A 26,609-nucleotide genomic window follows, 5' to 3' on the forward strand; every position below is an offset into this window, starting at 1 on the left:
ATAATGCTAATCAAAAGCTAAAAAATAATTTGGCTCTGTTTAATGACCAGGCCCTAGTTACATATTTTTACCTAATTATATATTGCTTGCACTTTAAATAGACTTTTTCTATACTTTTTGGCAGATACATAGATAATTGTATAGGTTGCTATATAGGCATTTTTTAGTTAGTAGAAGACTTGTTAACAGTAAGAAAGTAATTTTTTCCGGCAATTGCATTTGATTGCTTTTAAAGTAAACGCGCACATTTTGCACGCGCATCAAATGGAAGCTACGACTGACTGCTCCTCCTCCATGGCTAAGGCAACAAATTGAATCGACGATATGAGTTGTTTGGTGATTTCCTTGATCACGAATTGCACGCGCATAAACGTCCGTCTCAACAAATTGTATTATTGAGCAGCTCGTAACAGTTCTGGGGCGCACCCGCTGCCGCCGCGGCAGCCTCTTGGCGCGTCTTTAGAAAATTACCCACCCAGTGGGCCGTTAGATCCAGATATTTGGTCCGCGAGCCCGGATTGTAATCGAGAAAACCGGCGCGTGGCACAACCTCCTCGATTTGGCTGCCATCCGGCCAATTATTATAGCTGGCTATGTTGATGAAGCCCACATGGTTCAGTATGGCTGTGCGCCAGGCCACGCCATAGTACTGCAAATTGAAATGGGAAATTTATGAAAGTAATTAAGAGTGCTCTAGTCGAGGCTGCCCGACTAGAAGATGCCCTAAACATATACCGCACTTTAGGCAGGATTTGAGCTTCTTCTTTTCTCACTTCTCGAATAACTCCAGTAATGCTCAACTTTGCGAGTACCTCTTTTGATTGAAGAGTTAGAGATGGTATCCAAAAAGGGTAATATACAAAGTTTGGCGCCTCTCTCTCTCTCTCTCTTACCTCCGCGATAGGCAAAACAAACTTTAAATGTTAATCGATTCTTATCGAGTTCGATAAATTGAGTTTAGCTCTTAAGGACGTGTTTAACACGGCCACGGACGAACGAACGGGTTTGGAATCCAATCTTTGGATATGCCTCCTTTTGCCAAGTACATACATTTGGTCAAAGCCATTATACCCGCTTTAATCCATTTTAATTACAGGGTAATGTTGAATAAAGGAACTGCTTCAACTTACGCGCCCATTGCTCCTGTGTCGTTGTATATCTCCATGACGTGGAAACTTATTGCGCTCCGCAAAGCCTGGACCCACTGTTGGCACAAAAAGCATTTTGTAGGACAGGGCATATGACTTGAGATACGACCAGTTCTTCCAGGTGCTGGCAAAGACGGCGCCATTGCTCGGCAATTTGCTGTAGAATCCATCGAAGCATAAACGACGCAGAACATCCGCATGGCTTTTAAGTCTGTCGAATGGTTAAAGGGTTAGTTGGATCGGGTTAGATGTAAAAACAGCCCACCTGATGTGCCCAATGAAGAAGGCATCCAGCACACGCCGTAATCCACCTGTTTCTGGAGGCACCTGCTGCTGCTCCGCCAGCTCCTGGACCGTGGGTCGACACAGATGACGGCCTAAACTCTCGCTCAGCTTGTACGCATTGCTCACATAGAGCACGGGCATCAATGCGGCACGCGATTGGCTCCACACGCGATAAAAGCCCGGCAGCTCCACATACGCGGCAATATCCTGCAACTGCTGGCGCACAAACTCCAGCGTACGATTGCCCGCCACGCTGAGTTCAAAGGTGACGCTGAGATTATGCTGCGGCGCCAGGTCAATGATTTGATGCAATAGCGCCGGATCCGACGGCCGGGCAAAGCTTAGTATGATCACGCCAATGCCACAGCTGCGTATGTTATCCATGTGCTGGCCCAGCAGCTTGACGGTGGGCTTATACAAGCCCAGGGCCGGATAGAAAGCCGTATTCAGTATCTTAACCGGCCTTGGTGTGGTCAGCGGCAGTGCAACTTCATTGGGATGCTCTGGCTGCGGCAGTGGCGGCTTCTTGGACTTGTACCAGGGCACCGGAGCCGTATAGAATATGTGAACAGCTGTGGCCAGAGCATCCACCGTGGTGCGCGCTTGCTCCGCCTCAGCGTCTTGCTGCTGCTGCTGCTTCGCCTGCTGCAGGCGGTTCTGCATGATGCGCGTCTTGATCTTTTGCTCGTCATACTTTTCCGGCACAATAACGCCATGTTCGCGATGTGACTGGAGCAGGGCAACCGCCTGCTCCCGCGGCTGCTGCGGCTGCAGTTGCTCCGACTGCGGCTGATAGGCGCGCGCAATGAAACGTTCGTCCAGCAGACGCTCAATTGTCGCACTATTTGGTGCCCCCGACGTGCCAAGCAAAATGATGCAGGTGATCACAATCAGGGCCACAATTGTGACCAGCAGCAGAATCTTAACCTTGCGGCGCGTTTTAACATATTTTTTTAACAGCATTTTGTTAACTCGAATTTGTTTTTCACATGGCTTTGGCCGATTGTCGTTAATGCCAAGTCTCTGCTTCTTCTGTTTTTCGCTTTTATACAATCCCCTCCCCCTCCAAGGACCAGCCCTTAGGTAACCCTACACATGACAGAAACCGCCGGAAACTCAAGCCGTTTTGCGCATGTCCTAAAACAGACTTTCAAAATCCCAATATATAAACTGGACATTCAAACTTATAGATTGGATTAGTTTTATTTAATTTTTATATAATAGTCATTCACAATTTTAATGTTTTTGCCAAGCTTACATTTCTTAAATGCGGAATCGGTTCTTTTAAGGAAGTTTTATGTAAGCTTATGCAGTACCTAATCAGTAGAAGAATAATATCCTTAGAAAACCTGAATCGTATCTATTTATCTATTGTTCTACTTTTCTCTAACATAAGTAGGAGAAGGTATTAATACTTAGGGAACCTGAAACGAAGATCCACATAAGATTTTAATTGTCTAGCAGCAAGTAGTAGTATAAATTAAAATATTCTTAAAAACTAAACGCGTAGCTCTTCGCAAGGTAATAACCTTCAAAGCTCGGTAGAAAATCTGTATCCTTTAAGCCGAAATAATTGTTGTATATAATTCATAATTCAACTGAAAAAAATCATTTAAATATTAGCATCGACTTAAAAGGTATCGATTTTTAAGTACTTGTTAAGTGCAACGGGTTGTGCGAAAATCGCTCATCTCTAATCAAAACAGCGCTAAACCAAACATCAAAAAACAGTTATACAAACTGTTATATCCTGTCGCATATAAGCCTGCAAGATGGTATAGAACCTTAACGACGATTGCCAACTGCTCATAATAAACTATTTGGATCTTGCAAATCATTATAGAAAGAAACTAAGGATATCGCAACCCGTTTAGATATGCATGACAACAAAAAGAAAAGAATCAAAACAAATGAATTTATATTATTTTACATTAACACGTTGTTTGGATTGTAGTTTATTAGTTATAAAGTAAATTTTATAAAAATTGGTATCTTTTGTTATATAGTTGCATTACTGTCTTATGCTGATCTTAAATGTTCTGATGGTCCACGCGCTATGACTAGCGTCCCTCAACTGTAAAGTGAAGCACGAAAGATTATAACAACGAAAAATTTAAAACTTAATTAAGCACTTACTGTATGTGGACAAATCAATTTCCTCGGGCAGCTCGCTAATGTTGACATCGAAACGATCCTGTACTTCGTTAAGTATCTTAGCATCGTTCTCGTCGGAGACAAAGGTAATGGCCAGACCTTTGGTACCAAAACGACCAGCACGCGCCACACGATGCAGATATGTGTCCGAATCCTCCGGCATGTCATAGTTAAATACAATATTCACACGCTCAATATCCATGCCGCGTCCAAAGAGATTTGTGGCAACCAGGATGCGCTTCTGGAAATCTTTGAATTGCTGATAACGGTTCAAACGCTCATCCTGATTCATGCCGCGATGAATGCCAATGGCCGGAAAGTTTTGTTCGGTCAGCAGCTGCGCCAAAGCCACACAACGTTGCACAGACTTGACAAAGATGACAACCTAGAGCGAGAATACCGATGAGTATACCATATAAAATAGATGAGAGATTATGAAGTCAAAAGTCTGAAGATATTACTTGATTAAACTCGAGCACGTCGAGCAATTCGAACAGCTTCTTGTTCTTCTCGTTCTCCTTAAGATTGACATAGTGCTGCTGCAGGCCGTGCAGCGTCAGTTTGGCCTCATCATCGACGTACACCTCCATGGGCTATTGAAATATTGGAAATGGGTTTTGTTTGCATTTTAAGAGAAAAACAATTAAATTTGATAAATGCAAATGGAAACTTAAGCTAGGGTACGCCTACAAATTCTACATACGGCCACGCTAAAAACCAACATCATCATCAACTAGTATGTATGTACGGGTATATTAATGTTGTTGTTTGCTGCCGCCACTGCTGCGCATCTGTAGCGTCTATCTTCACCTCAAAAGCTGTGCGACAGGGTAGCTAGCGCTCCATGTGGACATCAGGCGTTTCGTGGGAAGTATCATAATCGTTTTCAGTATCGTTTGTGCGACTGCTGTTGATTTTTTTTTTTTTTTTTGCATTTTGCATATTTTTGTTGGTTGCATTTTTGGTTGCGATTTAAAATTTATTCTTTGTTATTTTTGGTAGTTTGACGTTTGTATTTCGCGTTTAACCATTTAGAAAATGGTTTGAGTTTTATAGGCAAAAGTTTTGGTATATTTCATACGCACTTGGCGTGTTATCGTTTGCATTTCACGCGTTTAACCATTTGGAAAATGGTTTATGATAGTTATGGACAAGGATTTTGTATATGTTATGCGCTCATAGCGCCAGCTCGGTTTGTATTTATACGTTTAACCATTTAGAAAATGGTGTTTGGCAATCATAGACAAGATATTGCAACGTTTAACCATTTACAAAATATGGTTAATAGGATTGTGCTCGTAAACATTTACAATTAACGCGTTTTAACCAGTTACAAGAAGGTTAACTGATTTAGGTATAAGGCAGAAAGTGTGACAATTGTTTTTTGGTAGTATTTAGGTTGATTTGTATGGCGTGCGTGCTTTCGCAATATATTATTATAGCTAGTGGTCGTAATAGTAGTAGTAGTAGAAGTGCGACGAAGATATTTACATCTTGCATAAACTTTTTGCAAACGGGACGAATCTCTTTGCTCAAAGTGGCGGAAAACATCATAACTTGTTTGCCGTGTGGTGTGCTACGGAAAATCTCCTGCACATCCCGACGCATATCTGTCAAAGAAAAATTATATATGTATAGGCATACCTGCATTTTAAAAATATATCAAATAAAACCTACCCAGCTGCTCTAACATCTTGTCACATTCGTCAAGTACAAAGTGCTTCAAATGCTTCAAGTTCAGCTTCTTGTTGCGGATGAGAGCCAAAATACGTCCAGGTGTGCCAACTACAATGTGGGGTGTGCCGTTCTTTAGAGTTTCCTCGTCCTTTTGAATCGCTAGACCGCCAAAGAATACAGCCACCTGTCCAGAACAAAGGTAAGTAAAGCAAGCCCTAAACTTTGGGATAGGTTTAACTGTACATACCTTTACTGTGGGCATATACTTGGAGAAACGTTCATACTCCTTGCTTATTTGGAATGCCAGTTCGCGTGTATGGCACATGACCAAGACGTGGCAGGTGTTATTATCGGATGGCTCCAGCTGTTGCAGTGTCGCGAGCACAAAGACAGCCGTTTTGCCCATACCGGACTTGGCCTGGCACAGGATATCCATGCCGAGCACAGCCTGCGGTATGCATTCGTGCTGAACTGCAAGTGTTACACATACAAATACATAAAAAACTTCTCACAGGCACAACTGTACGCTTTACATACCTTCGGATGGATGCTCAAAACCGCAGTCAACAATTGCACGCAATATTTCAGGCTTTAGCAAAAAGTCACGGAAACCCGAGCTGTGTATGGATACATAAGTACCCTTGACATCTTTCTTTGGTGCCTCCTGGTTCTCAACGGCAGTGGTCTCGTTCTGCTCCTCATCCTCGTAATCGAGAAGATCGTCATTATCGGCCATTTTTTCTTATTTCTCTGTGCGTTATATGCTTAGCAAGAACTGTTTTTAATTCTGTGAAAAAAAAATGGCTCTTGTAAGTTACATGTGCCTGTATGTACCGCAAATGCCGCGTTTTTATATGCCAAACCGGCATATGCGCTCCGCCATCTTGTTTTTCATTACACTGAATCACACAGCCGTCTTACAAAATATTGCGAAACACTTTATACATATTTTCTTCTTCAACTTCATAACTTTTGACATATGGCAAATGCACTTACCTTTTGCACGTTGTCTTATTTATATTTTGCTAAGAGTAATAAATATTTGTCAGCTAGTTTAAAAAGCTACGCTGATATTGAAGTTGATATTGAACGTGACGTCGATAATGTAGAGTGTAAATTTCACTATCGTAATCGATGTACCTTTTCGATAGACGCACTAGTCATGTATTCGATATACAAGCATCATCAGTCAAAAAAGTTATAAAAGTCTATCAATTATAAAACAACGATTTCAAAATATATTTTCGAAGGCTTAAATTGTATTGCATTTGCAAGTTAAGGCGAATTTACCGATACCACTGTTTCATCTTCATCAATTGCAGAGTTGCATACGCAATAGACCGATAGTTACCATAGTTACGCGAAAATATCGATAGTGTCAGCGTCAGTCTACTCAACGGAGATTCACGTCGGCCGCGTTTTCTGAGGGCAATAAAACTTTTTGCCTTAGACTTGTGCAACGTACAAATAAATATAAATATCCACGTAAGTTCATTAAATTTTCGAAGTGTCGTTTTGTGAACTACGTACAGGCAGAGGCAGTGAAAAGTGCAAGAGTTTCCTAGTTGATGTTTCCCTCTCAAAGTTGCCATTGCGCTTGCCCCCCTGCAGCTGCAACAAAATGCCGCTGTGAAAAGGCAAATTGTGAATTAAAAACGCCATATTGTGCAATTTCATGCAACAAATTTTGAGTGCAGCAGTTAAAAGCATTTTTACAACAAATACATTTGTTTGCATTTAATATATTTAACGAGCGTTATGCTGCCGCACCCGCGTATTTTTACCCCACGCCCATAAACAAAACGCCGCAAAAGTCACTCAATTGTTTTTTTTCGTTCGTTCGCTTTAGTACAGTCGCTTGAGTGGAGAAACTTGTTTTGTGCTCAAAGAGTGCAATAGTAGCAGAGAAACTAGTTTCGCTTTCATTGCGCTCTTTCTCGCGTTCCGCTCGTATTTTGAGTGCTTTTTTTCTTCTTATTTCTGATATTTCTGTTTCTGTTTGGAATTTTATCAGGCCAAAGCGAACGATTGCGCGCAAAAATATCTCGAGCTATAAAAGCATAAGCATAATAAGGTGAGTTTAAAGTCTGCTTTAAAATGGATTTGCATAATATTTATGTGTGAACAAATTTTTTATATTTTCCATTACGTATCTTTGGGCAGCAGCAAGTGACCGTAAAAATGTCGTCTAAATCTCGACGCGCTGGCACCGCGACGCCGCAGCCCGGCAGCACCTCGACCCCGCGCCCCCCATCATCTGGGCCGCAGCAACAGTCGACGTCGTCGCAGTCGCAGCAACAGGCGAGCAGCCCGTTAAGCCCCACGCGCCACTCGCGCCTCGTCGAGAAGGTCGAGCTGCAGAATCTGAACGATCGTCTGGCCTGTTATATAGATCGTGTGCGCAATCTGGAGACGGAGAACTCACGTCTCAGCATTGAGGTGCAAACGACACGTGACACCGTTACCAGAGAGACGACCAACATTAAGAATATCTATGAGACGGAACTGCTCGAAGCACGTCGCATGCTCGACGAATTGGCACGCGAACGTGCACGTCTAGAGATTGATACCAAGCGCCTGTGGGAAGAGAATGAGGAGCTGACCTCGCGTCTGGATAAAAAGACCAAGGAATGCAGCGCTGCTGAGGGTGAGTTTATGAACAACATAGCCATTAATCACAATAAACAACCCCTGCCTTTACCTCCCCAGCCAATGCCCGCATTTTTGAGTCGCGTGCCAATGAACTAAGCAATAAATATACCCAGGCCAATGCCGATCGCAAGAAGGCAGTTGATGATTTAAATGAGGCGCTAAAGGAGCTAGACCGTCTGCGTAAGAATCTAGAGGACTCGCGCAAGAATCTCGAACAGGAGACATTGGCGCGCGTTGATCTCGAGAACAATATACAGAGTTTGCGTGAGGAGCTCTCCCTCAAGGATCAAGTGCACGTCCAGGAGATTAACGAATCGCGTCGCATACGTCAAACCGAATACAGCGAAATCGATGGACGTCTGTCGTCCGAGTATGAGGCCAAGCTGCAGCAATCGCTGCACGAGCTGCGTAGCCAATACGAAGAGCAGATGCGCAGCAATCGTGAAGACATCGAATCCCTGTACGAGGCCAAGATACGTTCGCTGCAGGATGCGGCCTCGCGCACCCACAATTCATCGCACAAGTCCATCGAGGAGCTGCGCAATTCGCGCATCCGCATCGATGGACTCAATGCTAAAATCAATGATCTGGAGTCAACCAATGCGATGTTGAATGCCCGCATACGTGAGCTGGAACAGCAGCTGGACATTGATCGCGAGCGTCATGGCAATGATATTGCAATGCTCGAAAAGGAGCTGCTGCGTTTGCGCGAGGAAATGGCACATCAGCTGCAGGAGTATCAGGACTTGATGGACATCAAGGTGGGTTGGAACTACGGGATCCCTTCACTACTTAAACTTAATCCTTTTGTTACCATTTTAAGGTCTCTTTGGATTTGGAAATCGCTGCCTACGACAAGCTGTTGGTGGGCGAGGAGGCGCGTCTGAATATAACGCCCGCCAATTCGGCTACCGTACAATCGTTCAGTCAATCGTTGCGCAGCACCCGTGCCACGCCCTCACGTCGCACCCCATCGGGCGCACTGAAGCGGAAGCGTGCCGTTGTCGATGAGTCAGAGGATCGCAGTGTATCCGATTTTTATGTGTCTGCCAGTGCCAAGGGCAACATAGAAATCAAAGAGATCGATCCCGAGGGAAAATTCGTGAAGCTGTACAACAAGGGCAACGACGAAGTCTCCATTGGCGGCTGGCAGCTGCAGCGTTCAATTAATGATTCCGGACCGGCGACAACCTACAAGTTCCATCGTTCGGTTAAAATCGAACCGAACGCCACGGTGACCGTTTGGTCATCCGACTCGAGGGCCACGCACGAGCCACCATCCAATATCGTGATGAAGCAACAAAAGTGGATTACGGGCGACAATACAAAGACGACTCTGTTGAATGGCGATGGTGAAACGGTTGCCAATTTGGAGCGCATCAAGCGCATTGTCTCCACACATGTGTCCTCCACACGTCTCAGCCGTCGGCGCAGTGTCAGCGCCGTTGATGGCAACGAGCAGCTGTACCATCAGCAGGGCGATCCCCAGCAGGGGGGCGAGAAGTGCGCGATTATGTAATAGCAGCCGAGCATATAATGATACACAGCCAGACAAGCACACACAAACAAACAACAACAAACAAATAAACAAAACAAACAGACAGAAGTATATTATCATCTAAGTTATTATTTTTGTGGCTACCCTAAGTAGTAAAAGAAAAAGAAAAAGAAAGGAAAACAACAAACAAAACAGAAGCCAAGCAACTAATTTATTCAATTGTAAAACTTGCAGAATAATTTCATGTCTTTATTCTTCCACATGTTTACTATATAATTTCTGTGCTTTACCTAAGAAACCCCCCCAACCCACTCGCCCACAACATTTCCTTTGTGTTTATCAACAAAAATGACAAATAATTTACGTTACATGTTCGAATTCAGATTTTTTTATATTGAAAAAGCAAACCCCAAAAAAAAAACCCACCCACGTACAATCTTAATTTAACAATAAGCAAGTTTTGTAAACTTTATTTGGTATATTTAATTATGTTGCTTAATTGCACATACATATGCCACATAGAATTTACAAAAAATACTCAATATTCAACTCGATAATTTTTTGTACTTGTGCATTCAAGTGCTTTGCAAATGCTGAGTTGACAGCATTTTCGATGCATTTGGAGCTTCTTCTTCATTTAAATATAAATATACTTATAAATATATATATAGTTTTATAAGCAGAAAATTAAACATACTACGACGAGCTCATGTTAAAACTAATTAAACGAAAATATCAATAAAAATCAGTAAAAATGTAACAACATATATTGTTGAGCTTCCGCCCGCCCGCCCCCCAACATATACACACATGTACATTATATATGTAGAGTATTTTTTTGTACGCGCAGAGCATATAATACAGTTCTATATAACAGAAGAGCACACTCATAAACAGCTATGTAAGTGAGAAAGTCTGCAATATATTTTTAAAATGAGTCGAAATTTCGTAGGCAAACTCTCCCTTTGTTGGTGCTCATTAGATTGTTTTTGTAGGTTCTTGGCCGCTGAACCGGTTTTTTTTCTGTGTGCAACAAAATCAGCTCAACGTGGGTGTGGCCACGACACAACTATTCTTTAAAAAAAGAATATAAAGAGCCTAACTATTAAATTTTAAACTTAAGCCTATAATGTAACTGCTATATAAATAAAAATGTTTCATAAAAACGTTTGCACTCATCTTATATGATTTGCGGTCCAAGCTGCTGTGCAAACTAACCAGACTTGTTGTAGGGCATGTATTAGCTGCGTGCTTCTCGTTTCGTGTTGAGTTATTTTTGGACATTTGTGTGTTTTGTATGTATGCATGTGACTGGCTATTGACTCAACTGTGCTCACCATCTGGCAACGCCAATAAGTTAAGCCACTCAAAAACAAAATAAGAGTACCGCACAGCGTTGTTGCCCACCAATGTACTCACTCATTTTGACAGCGTCAAGTTCATTCAACTATTGTTGCTGCATATTAAGCGCTATTTAAATTTGTTGTTCTTGTCTCTTTTTCGTTCAGTTGTCGGTTGTGGCTGCAGCTAAACTGACGCTGCAACTGATAAATGCGTAGAGTTGTGTGGTACCCCTTAGAGTTTATAGCGGCTTGCAAACAACGCGACGCGATAAGGCCGGCCAGAAAGTATCTCAAGGTTATGTTATTTGAATTGCAGCTTCGCGTATTCTCTTTATCGCAAAGAGCGCGTATAAGCAAGAGCTAATCGCGATTATTATTGTATATAAATTGGCAGCCAAATTGAAGCGGCACCCACAGCTTGTTCGCCAGTCTCGTCAGCGATTCGAACGCTCCAGGTGCGCTCGCTATTTGTTCAGCCAACTGCGATAGCCAGTGCGTGCCTTTGTTTATTGTTAAATACAATATTTTTTGAAACTATATTCGTTAGCCTTGCTCAGGTGAGTGGACGTGAGCTGCTTGGCGACCGTCAAGTGTCCTCCATGGCAATTCAAGTGCAAATGTCTGTCTCTCTCTCTCTCACTCACTAACTCACTCACTCATTCTTCATAATTGAGAACGAAAGTGAATACAGTGGGTTATCGATAAATAAAGCTGATCTGTGCTTGTGAAAGTGGAAAATGTGTCGTAAAAAGATAAATTCCCTACAACGAAGAACTCGTTATAACATTGAAATGAAACAACTAATAATATTAAATGCAAAATTAATTATACCAATAACTGCATCGAGTGCCCACTGTATCGATGCTCAAAATTAGTCAAATAACAGTTTAACAACAGAAATTTATAAATACCTAACCTACTTACAATGTACATGCCGCAGCTAATCTTATCCACAATCAGAATGCATGAAACAAATCAAACACTTAAATTATACTCAAAATTTTCAGTACTAAATAATAAAAGTAGAGAACATGCGTTTGATTATCTTGGAAACAAGCGAATCGGTTGGCAATTGGGCGGCCAAGTATGTGGTCAAGCGGATCAATGATTTCAAGCCGGGACCCGATAGGTGAGTCTTATCAACATTGTCCAGATATATATGTAATCTATATCTCTTTCAATCCCACAGATACTTTGTGTTGGGCCTGCCCACGGGTAGCACACCTTTGGGCATGTACAGAGCCCTGATTGAGTTCTACAAACAGGGCAAGGTCTCCTTTCGCTATGTGAAGACCTTCAATATGGATGAGTATGTGGGTAAGTGCAAGCGATTTGTTTTTATAAAGTTATATAGAGGGCTAAAGCATGCACTTTGCAGGTCTGCCGCGTGATCATCCCGAGAGCTATCACTATTTCATGTGGCACAATTTCTTCAAGCACATTGATATCGAGCCCGCGAATGTGCATATATTGGATGGAAATGCGTCCGATTTGGTTGCCGAGTGCAAACAGTTTGAGGAGCTGATCAAGGAAGCTGGCGGCGTAGAGTTATTCATTGGCGGCATTGGACCCGACGGCCATATAGCCTTCAATGAGCCCGGCTCATCGTTGGTCTCGCGCACACGTGTCAAGACACTGGCACAGGATACGCTGGAGGCGAATGCCCGTTTCTTTGAGAATGACATTAGCAAAGTGCCCAAACAGGCGCTCACTGTGGGCGTCGGCACCGTCATGGATTCGAATGAGGTCATGATCTTGATTACCGGCGCCCACAAGGCCTTTGCTCTGTATAAGGCCATCGAGGAGGGCGTCAATCATATGTGGACTGTCAGCGCATTCCAGCAGCATGCAAATACATTGATGATCTGCGATGAGGATGCGACGCTGGAGCTGCGCGTAAAGACGGTCAAATATTTCCAGGTATGCGCCAGGCAACTGCAATTGTAGCTAGTTGGCATTCGATTCGGCTGCTGGATATAAATAGGATATACACGGGATATATATACATTTAGCTTGACAAGGTGTTGGTTCTGTTAGCTTAAGCTTATACTATATACTAATCCAATAGCTGCTGTTGCTTCTAAAAACTGGGTTTACTTGGTTAGTCTTATCGCTGAGGATATACGATGCTAATGTCTGGCTGCCATATGTTTTTCATAATTTCACAGGGCATACTAAGAGATACAAATGCCGGTGCCTCCCAGGAGGGTAACACAGCCTTCAAATGTAATGTATAACCAAAGTGGTTGGGACTGTTTTTGAATAGTATACACTTAGAGGATAGTCTATAATTAATTAGAGCTACGACTGCATTGAGAGCTACAGCTCGTAGGATGAGTAATCCACAACAGGCTGCTAGGTAATTGTATTAAATGCAAGGCTTGAAGTTTTAGTACTTAAGTTGTTTAAAATAATACATAATATTTTCAGACTGTTCAAGCAAATGAATCTAAAGACTGTTTAAAAGAAACTCAATTGAAAACTATTAAAACCATTGAAACTCAAGAAATGTTTCAGAAACTGTGAGTGGGAAGACTTTCAAGAGCTAAAAAAGCGTATGGATGAATAAATAAGAAGAATCAAAAATATTACGAAGATAGCCGAAGTAATACAAAGTATATTAGAAGGCAGCCAGGATATGTTTATGCACTTGCAGGAACTATAGCGAAATGGGTAACTCTTTTAAGAGGATTAGCTGCCCATAACATAAATAATATATATTGCTCTAAATGCTTAGATACTTTATTGCTTTATACAAATAAGAATGTCAGAGACAAATTTTGGATAGAACTTGTTATAAGATGGTAGCTAAGAAATCTTGGAAAAATATTGTGTAATCTATATATATCTATATATATTTTTATTTTGTATAATTGAAAAGTGTTGAATACATTGCGATGCACACGATTGTCCCGAATTTACGATTCGAATATTTTTGTCTTGGATAAAGTAGAACATATTTGAAAAATCTATAGAAGCGACAGAGAAAATCGTAGGATAGGCCGCAGATTAGATTATATAATATAATTAACAAGAAGAAACCTATTCTTTTTGCAGAGCCTTATGGGTGTACATTCCCAGCTGATAGAAGAGCAAAAGGCAGTGAAATCTTAGAAATGCCGTGCCTCCATCGACTTGGAACCGAGGAACAATAATAACAATGAATTGTGTATAGTGTTATGCATTTTAAATTTTTTATACAAACTACTTATGTTAATGCTTACAACAAATATATTTTTACATATATAAAGAGAGAGAGAGGATGAGAAAGGTGATCTAACAACAGCCTCGCCCCATTATCTGTTTGTCCGTATAGACGAACTCCTCGTGATCCTCAATCAGACGAAACAGCTGCTTGGCATAGTATATGGAACGCACGGACTCCTCCAATATGAGCTGATGATTCTGTACGGCGCGACGCACTTGCTCGTGCAGAAACATCGCCTCCAGCCGCTTGGCACGCTGCGTCAGCTGGCAGGCCTCGTTGTTGCGCAGCCGCAGCTCAGCGTCGCTCAGGTGACAATTGACGGCGGGCTGATGGCGTGCAGCGCTCCGATGATAGCTGCATATCTCGCTGATGACACCGGCATTCATGTTGAATATGCCCTCGGCGGCGTTGATGACGCTCTGGCATACGGCGGGCGTGTGGATCATCTCACGCTTCAGATTCTCACGTATCAGTTGCTGGAGCACAATATGTCTGGCCACGGTCATGTAGCCGCGACGTATGTGCCGACGGCCAAGCTTCGAGCGCATCGGCTTGAAGTAGAACACCTGCGTGCCCCAGACCTGGCCGCGCACGCTGGGCGTGCATTTGCGGCGACGCCGCGTCTCCCGGAACAGCTGCCGCTTGACCCGCTGCAGGCTGGCGCTTTGCGCGCTCAGACGCTCCGGCTGCAGGCAAAGGTCGACCTGCTGCCACAGCTCCTGGCGGCTGGCCAGCGATGTGTTCGGCGCCCAGTGTAGCTGGTGGGCCAGTCCATTGATGATATACAGCTGACGGATGCACTCGTTGAGGAAACTGCGCTTCGTGGGACTCTGATAATTGGGCGGATTGTTGATGATAAAATGATCCCGCTTATAGACCACACAATAGCCACTGTCGCCGTCCAGCATGCCGGAATATTGATACACAATCAGCTGCTGATCCGAATAGTCGATGGGCGAATTGAATATGAACAGTTGACTTTGTGCGTCCAACGGTGCGCGGAACATCAACAGCTGCGTTGTCTTCTGGTCCATGGCCAACGGGCGTTCAGAAGCGAGTGCTGCATTTGGCGACATGTTAACCCGCTTATATAAGCCTGGATATATATCCAGGCACAGGTAGGATTGCCGCAGCTTAATTGACCTGCCAACTTGCTGCACACGTGTGCGTGTCCCAACTTGCCTGGTTGGGTAATAAACAATTGAAGTTAGGTACGGGATTTGTAAAATATTTGGGTCGAATATTATGTTCGAAATCAACTGTACAATTCACTTGCTCAAATCCTAGACGAAATTGTGAACAGTTCAGTATGGAAACGCCACACGTGCACTCAACCCAAATTGTAGGTTAGGTACGTGCTTTTGAGGTTAGGTAACAACAATTTGGATATGCGCTTGAGATTAGCTCAAAATCAATTTACATGTTCCCCTGCTCAAGTACTTGACGAAATTGCAAGTGTGTGCATATATTATAATTTCACACTTGCTCTTTTTACAACTTTGCAGGTTAGGTACGAACCTTTGAGGTTAGGCTGTCGAACTTATGCATTTATGATTTGGATAGCGTTTTCTGACAATTAACTTTAATATTCATTTGCTAAAATTCTTGATGAATATGTAAATTTGGCTGCATTAGAGATATTTAAAATAATTTTAACTTGCAGATTGGGCAGAACTTTTTGAGGTTAGATCAGGGAAAGCTTGTAAAAGTTGATGGCTTTGGTAGAGTCTTAAGTAGCTTAAAATCCTGATATAATAATAATAATATATAATATAAATATAATAATGAGAATTTAATATATATTTCAAGTACAGACAATGACTTCTCCCAACTTTTAGGTTAGATACGAACCTGATGCAGTAATGTTTGTAAAAGTGAAAGTTGGGTATATTTTAAGCAAATCAAATTGACAGCTTAGATGCTTAAATTTTTGATAACATTTTAATATGAATATTAGCTTTACTTAAAGTGCAAACGCGTGCCTAACCTAACTTTTTGGTTAGATACGAACAATGTTAATTAATTCTTTAAAAAAAATGCGCTTTAGGAAACGTTCTTAAAAATCAACAAGTCAAAATTTACTGACTTAGCAGGCGTGTGAATTAATCTATGTAAAAACTTGCTAAAATGTAGTACTCTAGAGCTTTGTAGCATACATAAATATATTTGAATTTCTGGTTAAATATCGTAAAAAGAGCGCAACGAATTCACGTCTTCTGGAAAAATTGCCGAAACCGAAGTCGAAAGGGGAAACTTATTAGCACTGCGGCAACCCTAGACTATAAGAAGCCTAAAACAATTTATGATTGTTTTTCCAGATATTTAGGGGTTTTCGAAAACGTTCGCTAATCCAGCACCAGGTGTTCCCAAAAGTATCAGTAGGTAGCCGAAGTCTACCTGCGCTCGACCCGCCAAAAGTTTATAATCTATTTTGTCCAGCATATAGCCTATATATCGTATATATATTCGGGGCGCATATTAGCTGCAGCTGTCAGTGATAATTGAACTGGTAAGGCACCAAGATGGGCAATGTACTGGAAGCAAAAGTATCCTGCGATAGGCCCGTGGCCGTGGTCCAACCAATGCCAGCGGTGAGCAGCAGCAGCAGCAGCCCAGCTGAAGATTCAGCCGCGACGGAACAGCAGGAGGAGGGCGAGGTGGAGGAGGAGGAGTCATATCCCAAGGCCAATGTGACTTTGCATCTGTTTCATTATCGCCAGCAAATGGCACTGAAGGATCATCATGTGGTGAAGTGGGCCACCTCGAAACTGTTGCTCACCGAGGAGCTGCTCAAGCAGCAGGAGTCGCAGCTGCCGCGCCCGCAGGGATTTCTGGACGACGATGCAGCCTGGGCTGAAAGCCAATTGGCGCTGTTGACGGACGACGAGGATGCCAACGATGAGAATCTGGCGCCCATGGAGCACGAGGGACTCGGCAATGAACTGAACAATCTGATGAAATACAGACTAAAGCTGCGCGACACCATTGTCCAGGTGGCCCAGGAGAAGATGCGCAAGCGTGAGAAGACAAAGCTGAAGCGTTTGAAACGCCGCACACTCATCTCCTCGAAGAAGCCCAGCAACAAGGACAAGCATCGACACGCATATTGAGTCCTTAATTCTAGTTGATTTGAAATTAATCGTTCTGTACATATACACATATATCCATATATCCATATATCTACTCTAATTAGTTCTAGTTGTAATTGTATTTATTTTGTTTACTCTTAATAGTTTTATGGCAATCTAAAATCGTTCAACTGACTCCAATTTCAACTTAAATTCAACTGTCTTTTTTTATGGCTCAATCCCAACTCGTTGCAAAGTTCAATGTGCTGCGGGGTCGTGTCCCAGGACGACCGCGTAACCCTTATTGCATAATTAAGCACCTCAATTGGCGACCGTAAATACTAATTGCCGATTGCCATAGGCCGGGCGTCAATCCTAGCCGCAGCTCCACTTTCAGTGCGAGACGAGATCAAAGACCTTTGCTGCCAGATTGTCTTACATTAAGTGCCAAATCGATTTGGCATTTGAATTTAGTAAAGTTTTTTTGGTCAAAATTCGTGTAAAAATCAAATATAGATATTGGTGAAAATTTCCCATCCCTATAACTCGGTCAAATCTCATCAGATTTTTATTATTCATGGTTTTCCCTCTAGATTAATCTGGCATTCAAATCTGATCATAAATTTTTTAGTCGAAATTCATGTCAAAATCTTACCCCAAGATTCGTATATAGACATGAGTCAAAATTTCCCAGACCTATAACTCGGTCAAATCTCATCCGATTTTTACGAGGATTGGCTTTTTATTCATGATTTTCCCTCTGGATTAATCTGGCATTCAAATCTGAACACATATTTTTTAGTCGAAATTCATGTTAAAATCTTACCCTAAGATTCGTATATAGACATGGGTCAAAATTTCCCAGACCTATAACTCGGTCAAATCTCATCCGATTTTATCAAGGATTGATTATTTATTCATGATTTTCCCTCTGGATTAATCTGGCATTCAAATCTGAACACATATTTTTTAGTCGAAATTCATGTTAAAATCTTACCCTAAGATTCGTATATAGACATGTGTCAAAATTTCCCAGACCCATAACTCGGTCAAATCTCATCCGATTTTTACGAGGATTGGCTTTTTATTCATGATTTTCCCTCTGGATTAATCTGGCATTCAAATCTGAACACATATTTTTTAGTCGAAATTCATGTTAAAATCTTACCCTAAGATTCGTATATAGACATGTGTCAAAATTTCCCAGACCCATAACTCGGTCAAATCTCATCCGATTTTATCGAGGATTGATTTTTTATTCATGGTTTTCCCTCTAGATAAATCTGGCATTCAAATCTAAACACATATTTTTTAGTCGAAATTCATGTCAAAATCTTACCCTAAGATTCGTATGTAGACATGTGTCAAAATTTCCCAGCCCCATAACTCGGTCAAATCTCATCCGATTTTTACTAGGATTGGCTTTTTATTCACGATTTTCCCTCTAGATTAATCCGGCATTCAAATCTGAACACATATTTTTTAGTCGAAATTCATGTCAAAATCTTACCCCAAGATTTGTAAGTATATAGACATGGGTCAAAATTTCCCAGCCCCATAACTCGGTCAAATCTCATCCGATTTTATCGAGGATTGATTTTTTATTCATGGTTTTCCCTCTAGATTAATCTGGCATTCAAATCTGAACACATATTTTTTAGTCGAAATTCATGTTAAAATCTTACCCTAAGATTCGTATATAGACATGGGTCAAAATTTCCCAGACCTATAACTCGGTCAAATCTCATCCGATTTTTACGAGGATTGGCTTTTTATTCATGATTTTCCCTCTGGATTAATCTGGCATTCAAATCTGAACACATATTTTTTAGTCGAAATTCATGTTAAAATCTTACCCTAAGATTCGTATGTAGACATGTGTCAAAATTTCCCAGACCCATAACTCGGTCAAATCTCATCCGATTTTATCGAGGATTGATTTTTTATTCATGGTTTTCCCTCTAGATAAATCTGGCATTCAAATCTGAACACATATTTTTTAGTCGAAATTCATGTCAAAATCTTACCCTAAGATTCGTATGTAGACATGTGTCAAAATTTCCCAGCCCCATAACTCGGTCAAATCTCATCCGATTTTTACTAGGATTGGCTTTTTATTCACGATTTTCCCTCTAGATTAATCTGGCATTCAAATCTGAACACATATTTTTTAGTCGAAATTCATGTCAAAATCTTACCCCAAGATTTGTAAGTATATAGACATGTGTCAAAATTTCCCAGACCCATAACTCTGTCAAATCTCATCCGATTTTTACGAGGATTGATTTTTTATTCATGGTTTTCCCTCTAGATTAATCTGGCATTCAAATCTGAACACATATTTTTTAGTCGAAATTCATGTTAAAATCTTACCCTAAGATTCGTATATAGACATGGGTCAAAATTTCCCAGACCTATAACTCGGTCAAATCTTATCCGATTTTTACGAGGATTGGCTTTTTATTCATGATTTTCCCTCTGGATTAATCTGGCATTCAAATCTGAACACATATTTTTTAGTCGAAATTCATGTTAAAATCTTACCCTAAGATTCGTATATAGACATGTGTCAAAATTTCCCAGACCCATAACTCGGTCAAATCTCATCCGATTTTATCGAGGATTGATTTTTTATTCATGGTTTTCCCTCTAGATTAATCTGGCATTCAAATCTGAACACATATTTTTTAGTCGAAATTCATGTCAAAATCTTACCCCAAGATTTGTATATAGACATGGGTCAAAATTTCCCAGACCCATAACTCGGTCAAATTTCATCCGATTTTATCGAGGATTGATTTTTTATTCATGGTTTTCCCTCTAGATAAATCTGGCATTCAAATCTGAACACATATTTTTTAGTCGAAATTCATGTTAAAATCTTACCCTAAGATTCGTATATAGACATGTGTCCAAAATTCCCAACCCCATAACTCGGTCAAATCTCATCCGATTTTTACGAGGATTGGCTTTTTATTCACGGTTTTCCCTCTAGATTAATCCGGCATTCAAATCTGAACACATATTTTTTAGTCGAAATTCATGTCAAAATCTTACCCCAAGATTTGTACATAGACATGTGTCAAAATTTCCCAGACCCATAACTCGGTCAAATCTCATCCGATTTTTACGAGGATTGGCTTTTTATTCATGATTTTCCCTCTACATTAATCTGGCATTCAAATTTGAGCACATATTTGTTAGTCGAAATTCATGTTAAAATCTTATTCTAAGATTCGTATATAGATATGTGTCAAAATTTCCCAGCTTCATTTCACACGAAGTTCAGTTCCTTGCGTATTTGGGCAAAAGATATTTTCGTGTGATATGCATTGAAGGAAAAAGAAAATATTGTTATAAAGAATATTTGTATTGAGTTAAAGATTTTTATATTAGTATTATTCTTCTAGCATTCTGTTCGAAAAGGTTGATACCTTATCCACTTAAAATCCTTAAAATCCACTCGCTAAATAAGTCCCTGGCCAAGCTACTTGCCTGAGGTTTGAACCAGCAGCCTTCTGTGCTTACAGTTTTTCAACACTGTTTTCAACACTGAACGTTGTTGTGCCTTAAAGAGTATCGAATCTTTACTGCTATATCTATGTCTTTATAATATATTCCTCAATAATTTATGGCCAGTTGCTTCCGAAATGCAAGCGACCAAAAATTAGTCACAGCCCGAACCGTTAATAAATTGGCTTCAGAGCAACAGGAAACGGGGAAAAAACCACCACAGCAATTTTCGAGCTCAGGCTTTTAAGGGTAGCAAAAGCTCCCACAGCCAAATGCGAACATCTAAATTTGAGCAATTAATAAAAAAATGTTGCACATAAAAAAAAATAGAAACAGAAAATTTAATTAAAGCAAAATACTTGGCACAGCAATTAACAAGCGGCACATGTGCGTGGGGGGGGTCTTGGGGCAGGCCACGTTGCGAATCCGGCGAACGCCTCCACCCGCTGGAATGTGCCACATCTTTTGTTGTTGTTGTTGCTGCTCTGACAGCTTGGACGCCACGTAGCCGGGCTGGCATTGTTTTTGGCCTGGCACTCATAACGCCAGCGCGAACATGTCACCATTTCATTTGCTGCTGCTGCTGCAAGGAATTTCAAAGTGTGAGGGGGGGGGAAGGATTCGAGGGGGGGGGGGGCTTCTTCTGGCTTGCCATTTGGCCGGCACGCTGGAGAGCTTGTTATGCAAGTTGAAAGGGAATTTGTGTCAGGCAGCAGCAGCGCACTTTGGCGTCTGTCTGCGTATGCAGGGAGTGCGTGAGCGGGCTGACAAGCTGCAGCTGGAGCAGGTCGCCGGGCTACCAGTTGCATAATTATGATTAAATTATTTTATTAAAAGCATTTCATATTAAATATGTAATGCATGCGATAATTGCAGCGACATTTTCTAATTGCATGCACACGTTTCTGGGACAAGTTCAAAGGATCGAACAGAGCACAATTGTGCGTACAGCAAGGATACGTTCATTTTGTGCATTTTAGTCATTCGAATGACAACGAAAATTTCACTATTTTGGGCTTTATTAAGGAGTTCAGAAAATTGATTACAAGGGAATTAAATTTATATTATAATATTATTAATTTTAAAATAATTTCAAAAATGTATTCATACAATTTCAGAGCTGCAGATCGATGCCAAGTCGAACCAGTACGAATACAATTTTTTGGTTTACCAAGAACTGAACCCTGAACCAGTTCTAGAACTGGCAGAACATAGTTTTGAACCAAATCGAATGTTTCAAACGAATTCTCTGATTAAAAGACTTCGATTTATAAATTTTATTGAAACTGAAATTTATTTATTTTATTATATTATTCATTTTACAAGAAATTAAAGTAGTAAATTTGCCTATTCAAAATTTATTCATAAACTTTCGTGCCTGCAAATCTATTCTAAACCGAACCAGTTCGAATTCGTTTTAAACACGAACTGAACCTTGAACCGAATAATTAGTTCAAAGAACTGGAGAACCTGAATTTGATCCAAAGTTATTTTTTAAACAAATGTTCTGTCTAAAAAATAGGTTTTCAAAAGCCTAGATGACAAACTTCGCGCTTCTATTCCAACTAATATTCGAGAAATGCTCAAGTATTGAAGATCGATATTTATCGATTTCAGGTAAATAAACAGGAAAAGCCTATGATATAGAGAAACTGGAAATGAAGAACGAACTTGGCTAGAAATGACTTGAATTTTGATGCTGCTCCACAATATTTATACTTTATAAGGTTGGAGATGCCTACTTCGTAAGCACAACCTCAAAATACCCTCCGTTTTTTTTTTGGCAAATTTGAAAATTTCAAAAAATTTAAAGAAACTTAATTTGTTTTTTATTTTATGTTAAAATTAGATTTATATTTTTGAAAAGCGAGGAGATATGCAAAGCAACCTTGTTATCATAAAGCACATATCATATTGTTTTATCGATCCGAATAGGCTGTGCATTTTTCGCAGACTGTTGTCAAGCGGAGCCCTAAGCGTATCAGCAATAAAATATCATTTAGTTTTTGAGTCTCACAAAATTAACACGTTTTTCTTTGTTCCGTTTTCCGAATTCATATATATATATATATATATAAATATATATTAAAAAAAAAAGTCAAAATTGCGAAAAAAAAAGAACACAACGTTTTTCCTTGACCGATATCCTTAGTTAGGCCCATATTTCTGTACGTGTGTGTGTGCGCGCGTGTGTATTTTGAGCGACTGTGCGTGTGTGTGTGTGTGTGTCTGTCTGTGCGCGTGCGATAAATATCGATAACAAACGAAAATCGTAGCTTCGATAGGAGCAGCATCAGCAGCAGCAGCAATTGCCACCACAAGGATGAGTGAGAAGGACAAGAATATCGTTTGCCACAAGTGCAACGAGACGATCACAAAGCGCGTTATAACGGCTCTGGGCAAGACATGGCATCCGGAGCATTTCCTGTGCCGCCATTGCGACAAACAGATCGAGGATGCCACCTTCAATATACAGGACGGTGAGCCCGTTTGCAGCGATTGCTTTGTCGAACGCTATACGAGCACCTGTGCCGCCTGCAAGAAGCCCATTTTGGAGCGCACCATATGCGCTATGGGCGAAAATTGGCACGAGAGCTGTTTTGTGTGCGATGGCGCCTGCAAGAAGCCCTTGTCGAATCGCCCCTTCTATGAGCGGGACGGCAAGGCCTATTGCAAGCAGGACTATGAGGATATGTTTGCCGTACGCTGTGCCAAATGCGAGAAGCCGATCACAGATAGCGCCATTGTTGCCATGAACGCCAAATGGCATCGCGATTGCTTCCGTTGCAATCGCTGCGAGAATCCGATCACATCACAGACCTTCACCATCGAGGGGGACAAGCCTGTTTGTCCCGCCTGCACCTGCTAGATGGGGAGACAACGAAAATGAATGCCACCAACCGGACAAGCTTGTACGGCACCTGGACCATATCGGAACTGAATAACATACGTCATATAACATATATAAAATCCGTATAACATGAAAAAAAAACACAACAAAAAACATAAACAAAAACCATCATTGAGGTTAGGTTTTGATTGTTCATGCATTTATAGTTTTAAGAGCTAGTGCTTCCGGACAATTGGAATTATAAATGTACCTGTAATCTCAATCTGAGGCTCAATAAACTATGTAACAATTACGTACACAAGATACACCTACAATTCCCCCCACCCAGTTACAATACACCAAAAAACTCAATAGAAAATGAAATTTGTTTCCGTCTTTTCCTTTATTCCATTCTATATTTTAAGAAATCTCGATCTCGGTTATATAATTTGAAAAAACTACGTCAAAATTAGCATGAAGCGCTTCCCCGATCTGTGGATTCTACCCTTGAATTCAAACTCGCCTGTATGTGTATGTATGTGCGTGTGCGTGTGCGTGTGCGTGTGTGTGTGTGTGTGTGTGTGTGTGTGTGTGTGTGTGTTTATGCGTGTGTGTGTTAGTGTATGCATGCATGTGTGCATTTATATGTATATGTATGCATGTATGTTTATTTTCTAATACCAAACGCAGACCAAGCTTAATTTTCGCTGTGCTGCAAATTTAAATACAACGAATTTCTACCAAGGGCTCTCCTCCTCGATTCTCATAAATTTAAGTAGGCCCTGCTGAAATTCAACAAGGACGGTGGAGGAGCAGCTCGAGGCGGTGGAGCAGGAGGTGGACCGGGTAAGTAGAAATGTATGTATGTATGTAGGCGTATGTATGTATGTATGTATGTATGTATGTATGTATGTATGTATGTATGTATGTATGTATGTATGTATGTATGTATGTATGTATGTATGTATGTATGTATGTATGTATGTATGTATGTATGTATGTATGTATGTATGTATGTATGTATGTATGTATGTATGTATGTATGTATGTATGTATGTATGTATGTATGTATGTATGTATGTATGTATGTATGTATGTATGTATGTATGTATGTATGTATGTATGTATGTATGTATGTATGTATGTATGTATGTATGTATGTATGTATTTATGTATGTATGTATGTATGTATGTATGCATGCATACATGTATGTACATATGTATGCATGCATACATGTATGCAAGAATTCAAATAAGTCTCATAGCATGCGGCTTCAACTATGGAGGAGGCAGCTTCAATTATGAAGGAGACGATGGCTTTAACAATAGAGGAGACGGCGACTTTAATATTGGAGACGTTTTTATACCCTCAACTCATTAAAAATAGGTAAAGTATAACTGTAAAGTATATGTATTCATGAACAGCATCTATGGCCGAGTCGATCTAGCCATGTCCGTCAGTCTATCCGTACGACTGTTCGTTTGCTAGAGACTTGAAACGTAGGTCCTTCTAGTGGCCTCGCAGCAATCCCATAAATCGGAAAAAACGAAATCCTGTTATTAATCCTGGTTTTAATGACTTGTCACAAAATTGGATATGTAGCTTTATAGCTGGAAATTTAATTTTTCAGTAAAGCTAGATATTAGAATCCTTGAAAATTAATTTGTTAACTTTTCTTTTGTGGTTTTTCATTTAGATAAGGTAAGTGCTTAATCTTAATCCGCTGGTAGCACCAGTGAGTAACTTCCATTTGAATGTTTGGCAAATAAACAAGATGCGAACCCATATTTAACAGCCAAGAGATAAGAAGCCCAAACCCTTGCCCAACGTCAACGTACGACCAAAATGTACCGTATGTCTATTTGCCAAGAGTGCAGAGTGCGTTTCACAGATATGAAAAGTGCGAGGGATGAGATCATGTTTCGGGCTGGAGCTGCAGTGCTACCAATTCAGCTTTATTTCAGCTAAGGCAGGTCATTTTTAGAGGAATTCAGCGGGAAACTGTTGAAATTTTACATTTAGTTAGCTATTTTTTGCTATTTTGTGTTTACTTAACTAATTCAGCTCTATTTTTAGCCTTTTCTAACACTATTGAAGCGTCAGCTGGCAGCACTGGACAGATGCAATTATGCCAAAGAGAGAGAGAGAGAGAGAAAGAGAGCGAGAGGGAGTGCAAGATGAAATATAATCAACATGATTATCTCATGCTCGTATTCAAACGAATATATTGGCTATCAGTGCGCGCTGGGATAAGGATTACCCCGTTGATAAGCAAACAGAGCGCAGCAGCAGCAGCAGCAGCAGCAACAGGGTGAGCCGAGGGGCGCATGCTGCAAGGGTGTTTTTATGCGGTGAAAATGGACACACACACTCAAAGCACACACAACACACACACACACGCACACACACACATAGCACACCCAGCGAACGATGACAGCCGACGACAACGACGACGTCGAAAAAGTTTTCTGTGTGATTTTGTGGGTTTGCGGCTTTTCAGTTGCCTCGCTGCCGGTTTCAGTTTCATTGGTAAAACGAAGCGCATGGAAAGCGGTTCCATGGCAGCTAAACGCGATTGCTAACGTCGCCACGAGCATCGCTTTTCCGACTTCAAAAATCGCGCTAATTAACCACAAAAAAAGAGCAAAATAATAGTAATAATAATAAACAAAACAAAAAGAAACGGTGCATAAATGTTGCAATAAGGAGCTTTTTGCAGCTGCAGGCCATAAATTAAAGCCTTCAGTTTTGTCGCCAAAAACCCGACTTATTTATTGCATATTTGTGGATATTTGCCGTTGATAACAAGTGCGAGCACGTTTCAGTTAATAACAAAAGACACATAAATAACAAAATAAAACAAAAAACTGCAGACAAGCTCATGTTTAAATGTAAAAAAAAATATAATAATAATATTGCTGGTAGTTTGTTATAAACACTAATTGGGTAATTTGGTGTTCATATATGTGCAAAACATCAGAAGCTTAATATAAGTATATAATATATAATAATATATATAAATCTTTATTATATATAATAATATGTATTATATACATATATTAAATAAAAGGAACCAACAGGAATATGAATGTTGAAGACGCTTTCTTTCTGTGAAATTTGCTTGAAACTGTCAATCTTTAATTTTTATATAATATATTTTTTATATATTATAGTATATATAATATAATATTTTATTTTTTTTTTTTAATATTTTTATCAAACATTTTGGTTC

At 40.6% G+C, this 26,609-nt stretch overlaps 7 protein-coding genes across 12 annotated transcripts; 4 read left to right on the forward strand and 3 right to left on the reverse strand.

Annotated features, from left to right (window-relative positions):
• Nucleotides 1-23: 23 nt before the first annotated feature.
• LOC135429214 (glycoprotein endo-alpha-1,2-mannosidase) lies at nt 24-2,615 on the reverse strand. Its single transcript, XM_064683473.1, has 3 exons — nt 1,414-2,615; nt 1,131-1,359; nt 24-649 (listed from the first exon to the last, which is right to left on the reverse strand). The coding sequence occupies exons 1-3, from the start codon at nt 2,394-2,396 to the stop codon at nt 380-382; spliced, it is 1,482 nt and encodes a 493-aa protein (XP_064539543.1). The 5' UTR covers nt 2,397-2,615; the 3' UTR covers nt 24-379.
• A 733-nt stretch (nt 2,616-3,348) lies between these two features.
• On the reverse strand, nt 3,349-6,350 carry Hel25E (ATP-dependent RNA helicase 25E). The gene is made up of 8 exons (XM_064683452.1): nt 6,261-6,350; nt 5,802-6,051; nt 5,512-5,735; nt 5,265-5,448; nt 5,079-5,197; nt 4,049-4,180; nt 3,570-3,972; nt 3,349-3,507 (listed from the first exon to the last, which is right to left on the reverse strand). The coding sequence occupies exons 2-8, from the start codon at nt 5,998-6,000 to the stop codon at nt 3,494-3,496; spliced, it is 1,275 nt and encodes a 424-aa protein (XP_064539522.1). The 5' UTR covers nt 6,001-6,051; nt 6,261-6,350; the 3' UTR covers nt 3,349-3,493.
• Nucleotides 6,351-6,502: 152 nt separating this feature from the next.
• Lam (Lamin) lies at nt 6,503-10,177 on the forward strand. Of its 2 annotated transcripts, none has more exons than XM_064683450.1 (5): nt 6,503-6,749; nt 7,279-7,338; nt 7,428-7,911; nt 7,974-8,677; nt 8,740-10,177. In XM_064683450.1, exons 3-5 carry the CDS (start codon nt 7,446-7,448, stop codon nt 9,433-9,435), a joined length of 1,866 nt encoding a protein of 621 aa, XP_064539520.1. In that variant the 5' UTR covers nt 6,503-6,749; nt 7,279-7,338; nt 7,428-7,445; the 3' UTR covers nt 9,436-10,177. The 2 variants fall into 2 exon arrangements, with proteins under 2 accessions (XP_064539520.1, XP_064539519.1); XM_064683449.1 differs by having other exon boundaries at nt 7,431-7,911.
• A 918-nt stretch (nt 10,178-11,095) lies between these two features.
• Nucleotides 11,096-14,013, forward strand: Oscillin (glucosamine-6-phosphate isomerase Oscillin). Of its 4 annotated transcripts, none has more exons than XR_010436391.1 (6): nt 11,096-11,314; nt 11,765-11,886; nt 11,947-12,074; nt 12,136-12,677; nt 13,188-13,430; nt 13,815-14,013. XR_010436391.1 is itself a non-coding variant. In XM_064683523.1 (6 exons), coding segments are annotated over exons 2-6 (828 nt in total). In that variant the 5' UTR covers nt 11,098-11,314; nt 11,765-11,788; the 3' UTR covers nt 13,817-14,013. The 4 variants fall into 4 exon arrangements, 2 of the variants coding, with proteins under 2 accessions (XP_064539593.1, XP_064539594.1); XM_064683523.1 differs by lacking the exon at nt 13,188-13,430 and adding an exon at nt 12,926-12,983 and having other exon boundaries at nt 11,098-11,314; XM_064683524.1 differs by lacking the exon at nt 13,188-13,430 and having other exon boundaries at nt 11,124-11,314.
• Nucleotides 13,957-15,242, reverse strand: LOC135429257 (uncharacterized). Its single transcript, XM_064683522.1, has one exon. It carries the CDS (start codon nt 15,039-15,041, stop codon nt 14,034-14,036), a length of 1,008 nt encoding a protein of 335 aa, XP_064539592.1. The 5' UTR covers nt 15,042-15,242; the 3' UTR covers nt 13,957-14,033.
• Nucleotides 15,243-16,074: 832 nt separating this feature from the next.
• On the forward strand, nt 16,075-17,131 carry LOC135429238 (uncharacterized). 2 transcript variants are annotated; one of them, XM_064683503.1, is made up of 2 exons: nt 16,075-16,347; nt 16,405-17,131. In XM_064683503.1, exon 2 carries the CDS (start codon nt 16,488-16,490, stop codon nt 17,073-17,075), a length of 588 nt encoding a protein of 195 aa, XP_064539573.1. In that variant the 5' UTR covers nt 16,075-16,347; nt 16,405-16,487; the 3' UTR covers nt 17,076-17,131. The 2 variants fall into 2 exon arrangements, with proteins under 2 accessions (XP_064539573.1, XP_064539572.1); XM_064683502.1 differs by having other exon boundaries at nt 16,075-16,343.
• A 5,513-nt stretch (nt 17,132-22,644) lies between these two features.
• Nucleotides 22,645-23,433, forward strand: LOC135429271 (transforming growth factor beta-1-induced transcript 1 protein-like). Its single transcript, XM_064683536.1, has one exon. It carries the CDS (start codon nt 22,870-22,872, stop codon nt 23,413-23,415), a length of 546 nt encoding a protein of 181 aa, XP_064539606.1. The 5' UTR covers nt 22,645-22,869; the 3' UTR covers nt 23,416-23,433.
• The last annotated feature ends 3,176 nt before the right edge of the window (nt 23,434-26,609 follow it).

Source organism: Drosophila montana, unplaced genomic scaffold, assembly GCF_035044405.1.
Source record: "Drosophila montana isolate Dmon_TW-CO22-7 unplaced genomic scaffold, ASM3504440v1 contig_2626_1, whole genome shotgun sequence".
NCBI classification, from domain to species: Eukaryota; Metazoa; Arthropoda; class Insecta; order Diptera; family Drosophilidae; genus Drosophila; species Drosophila montana.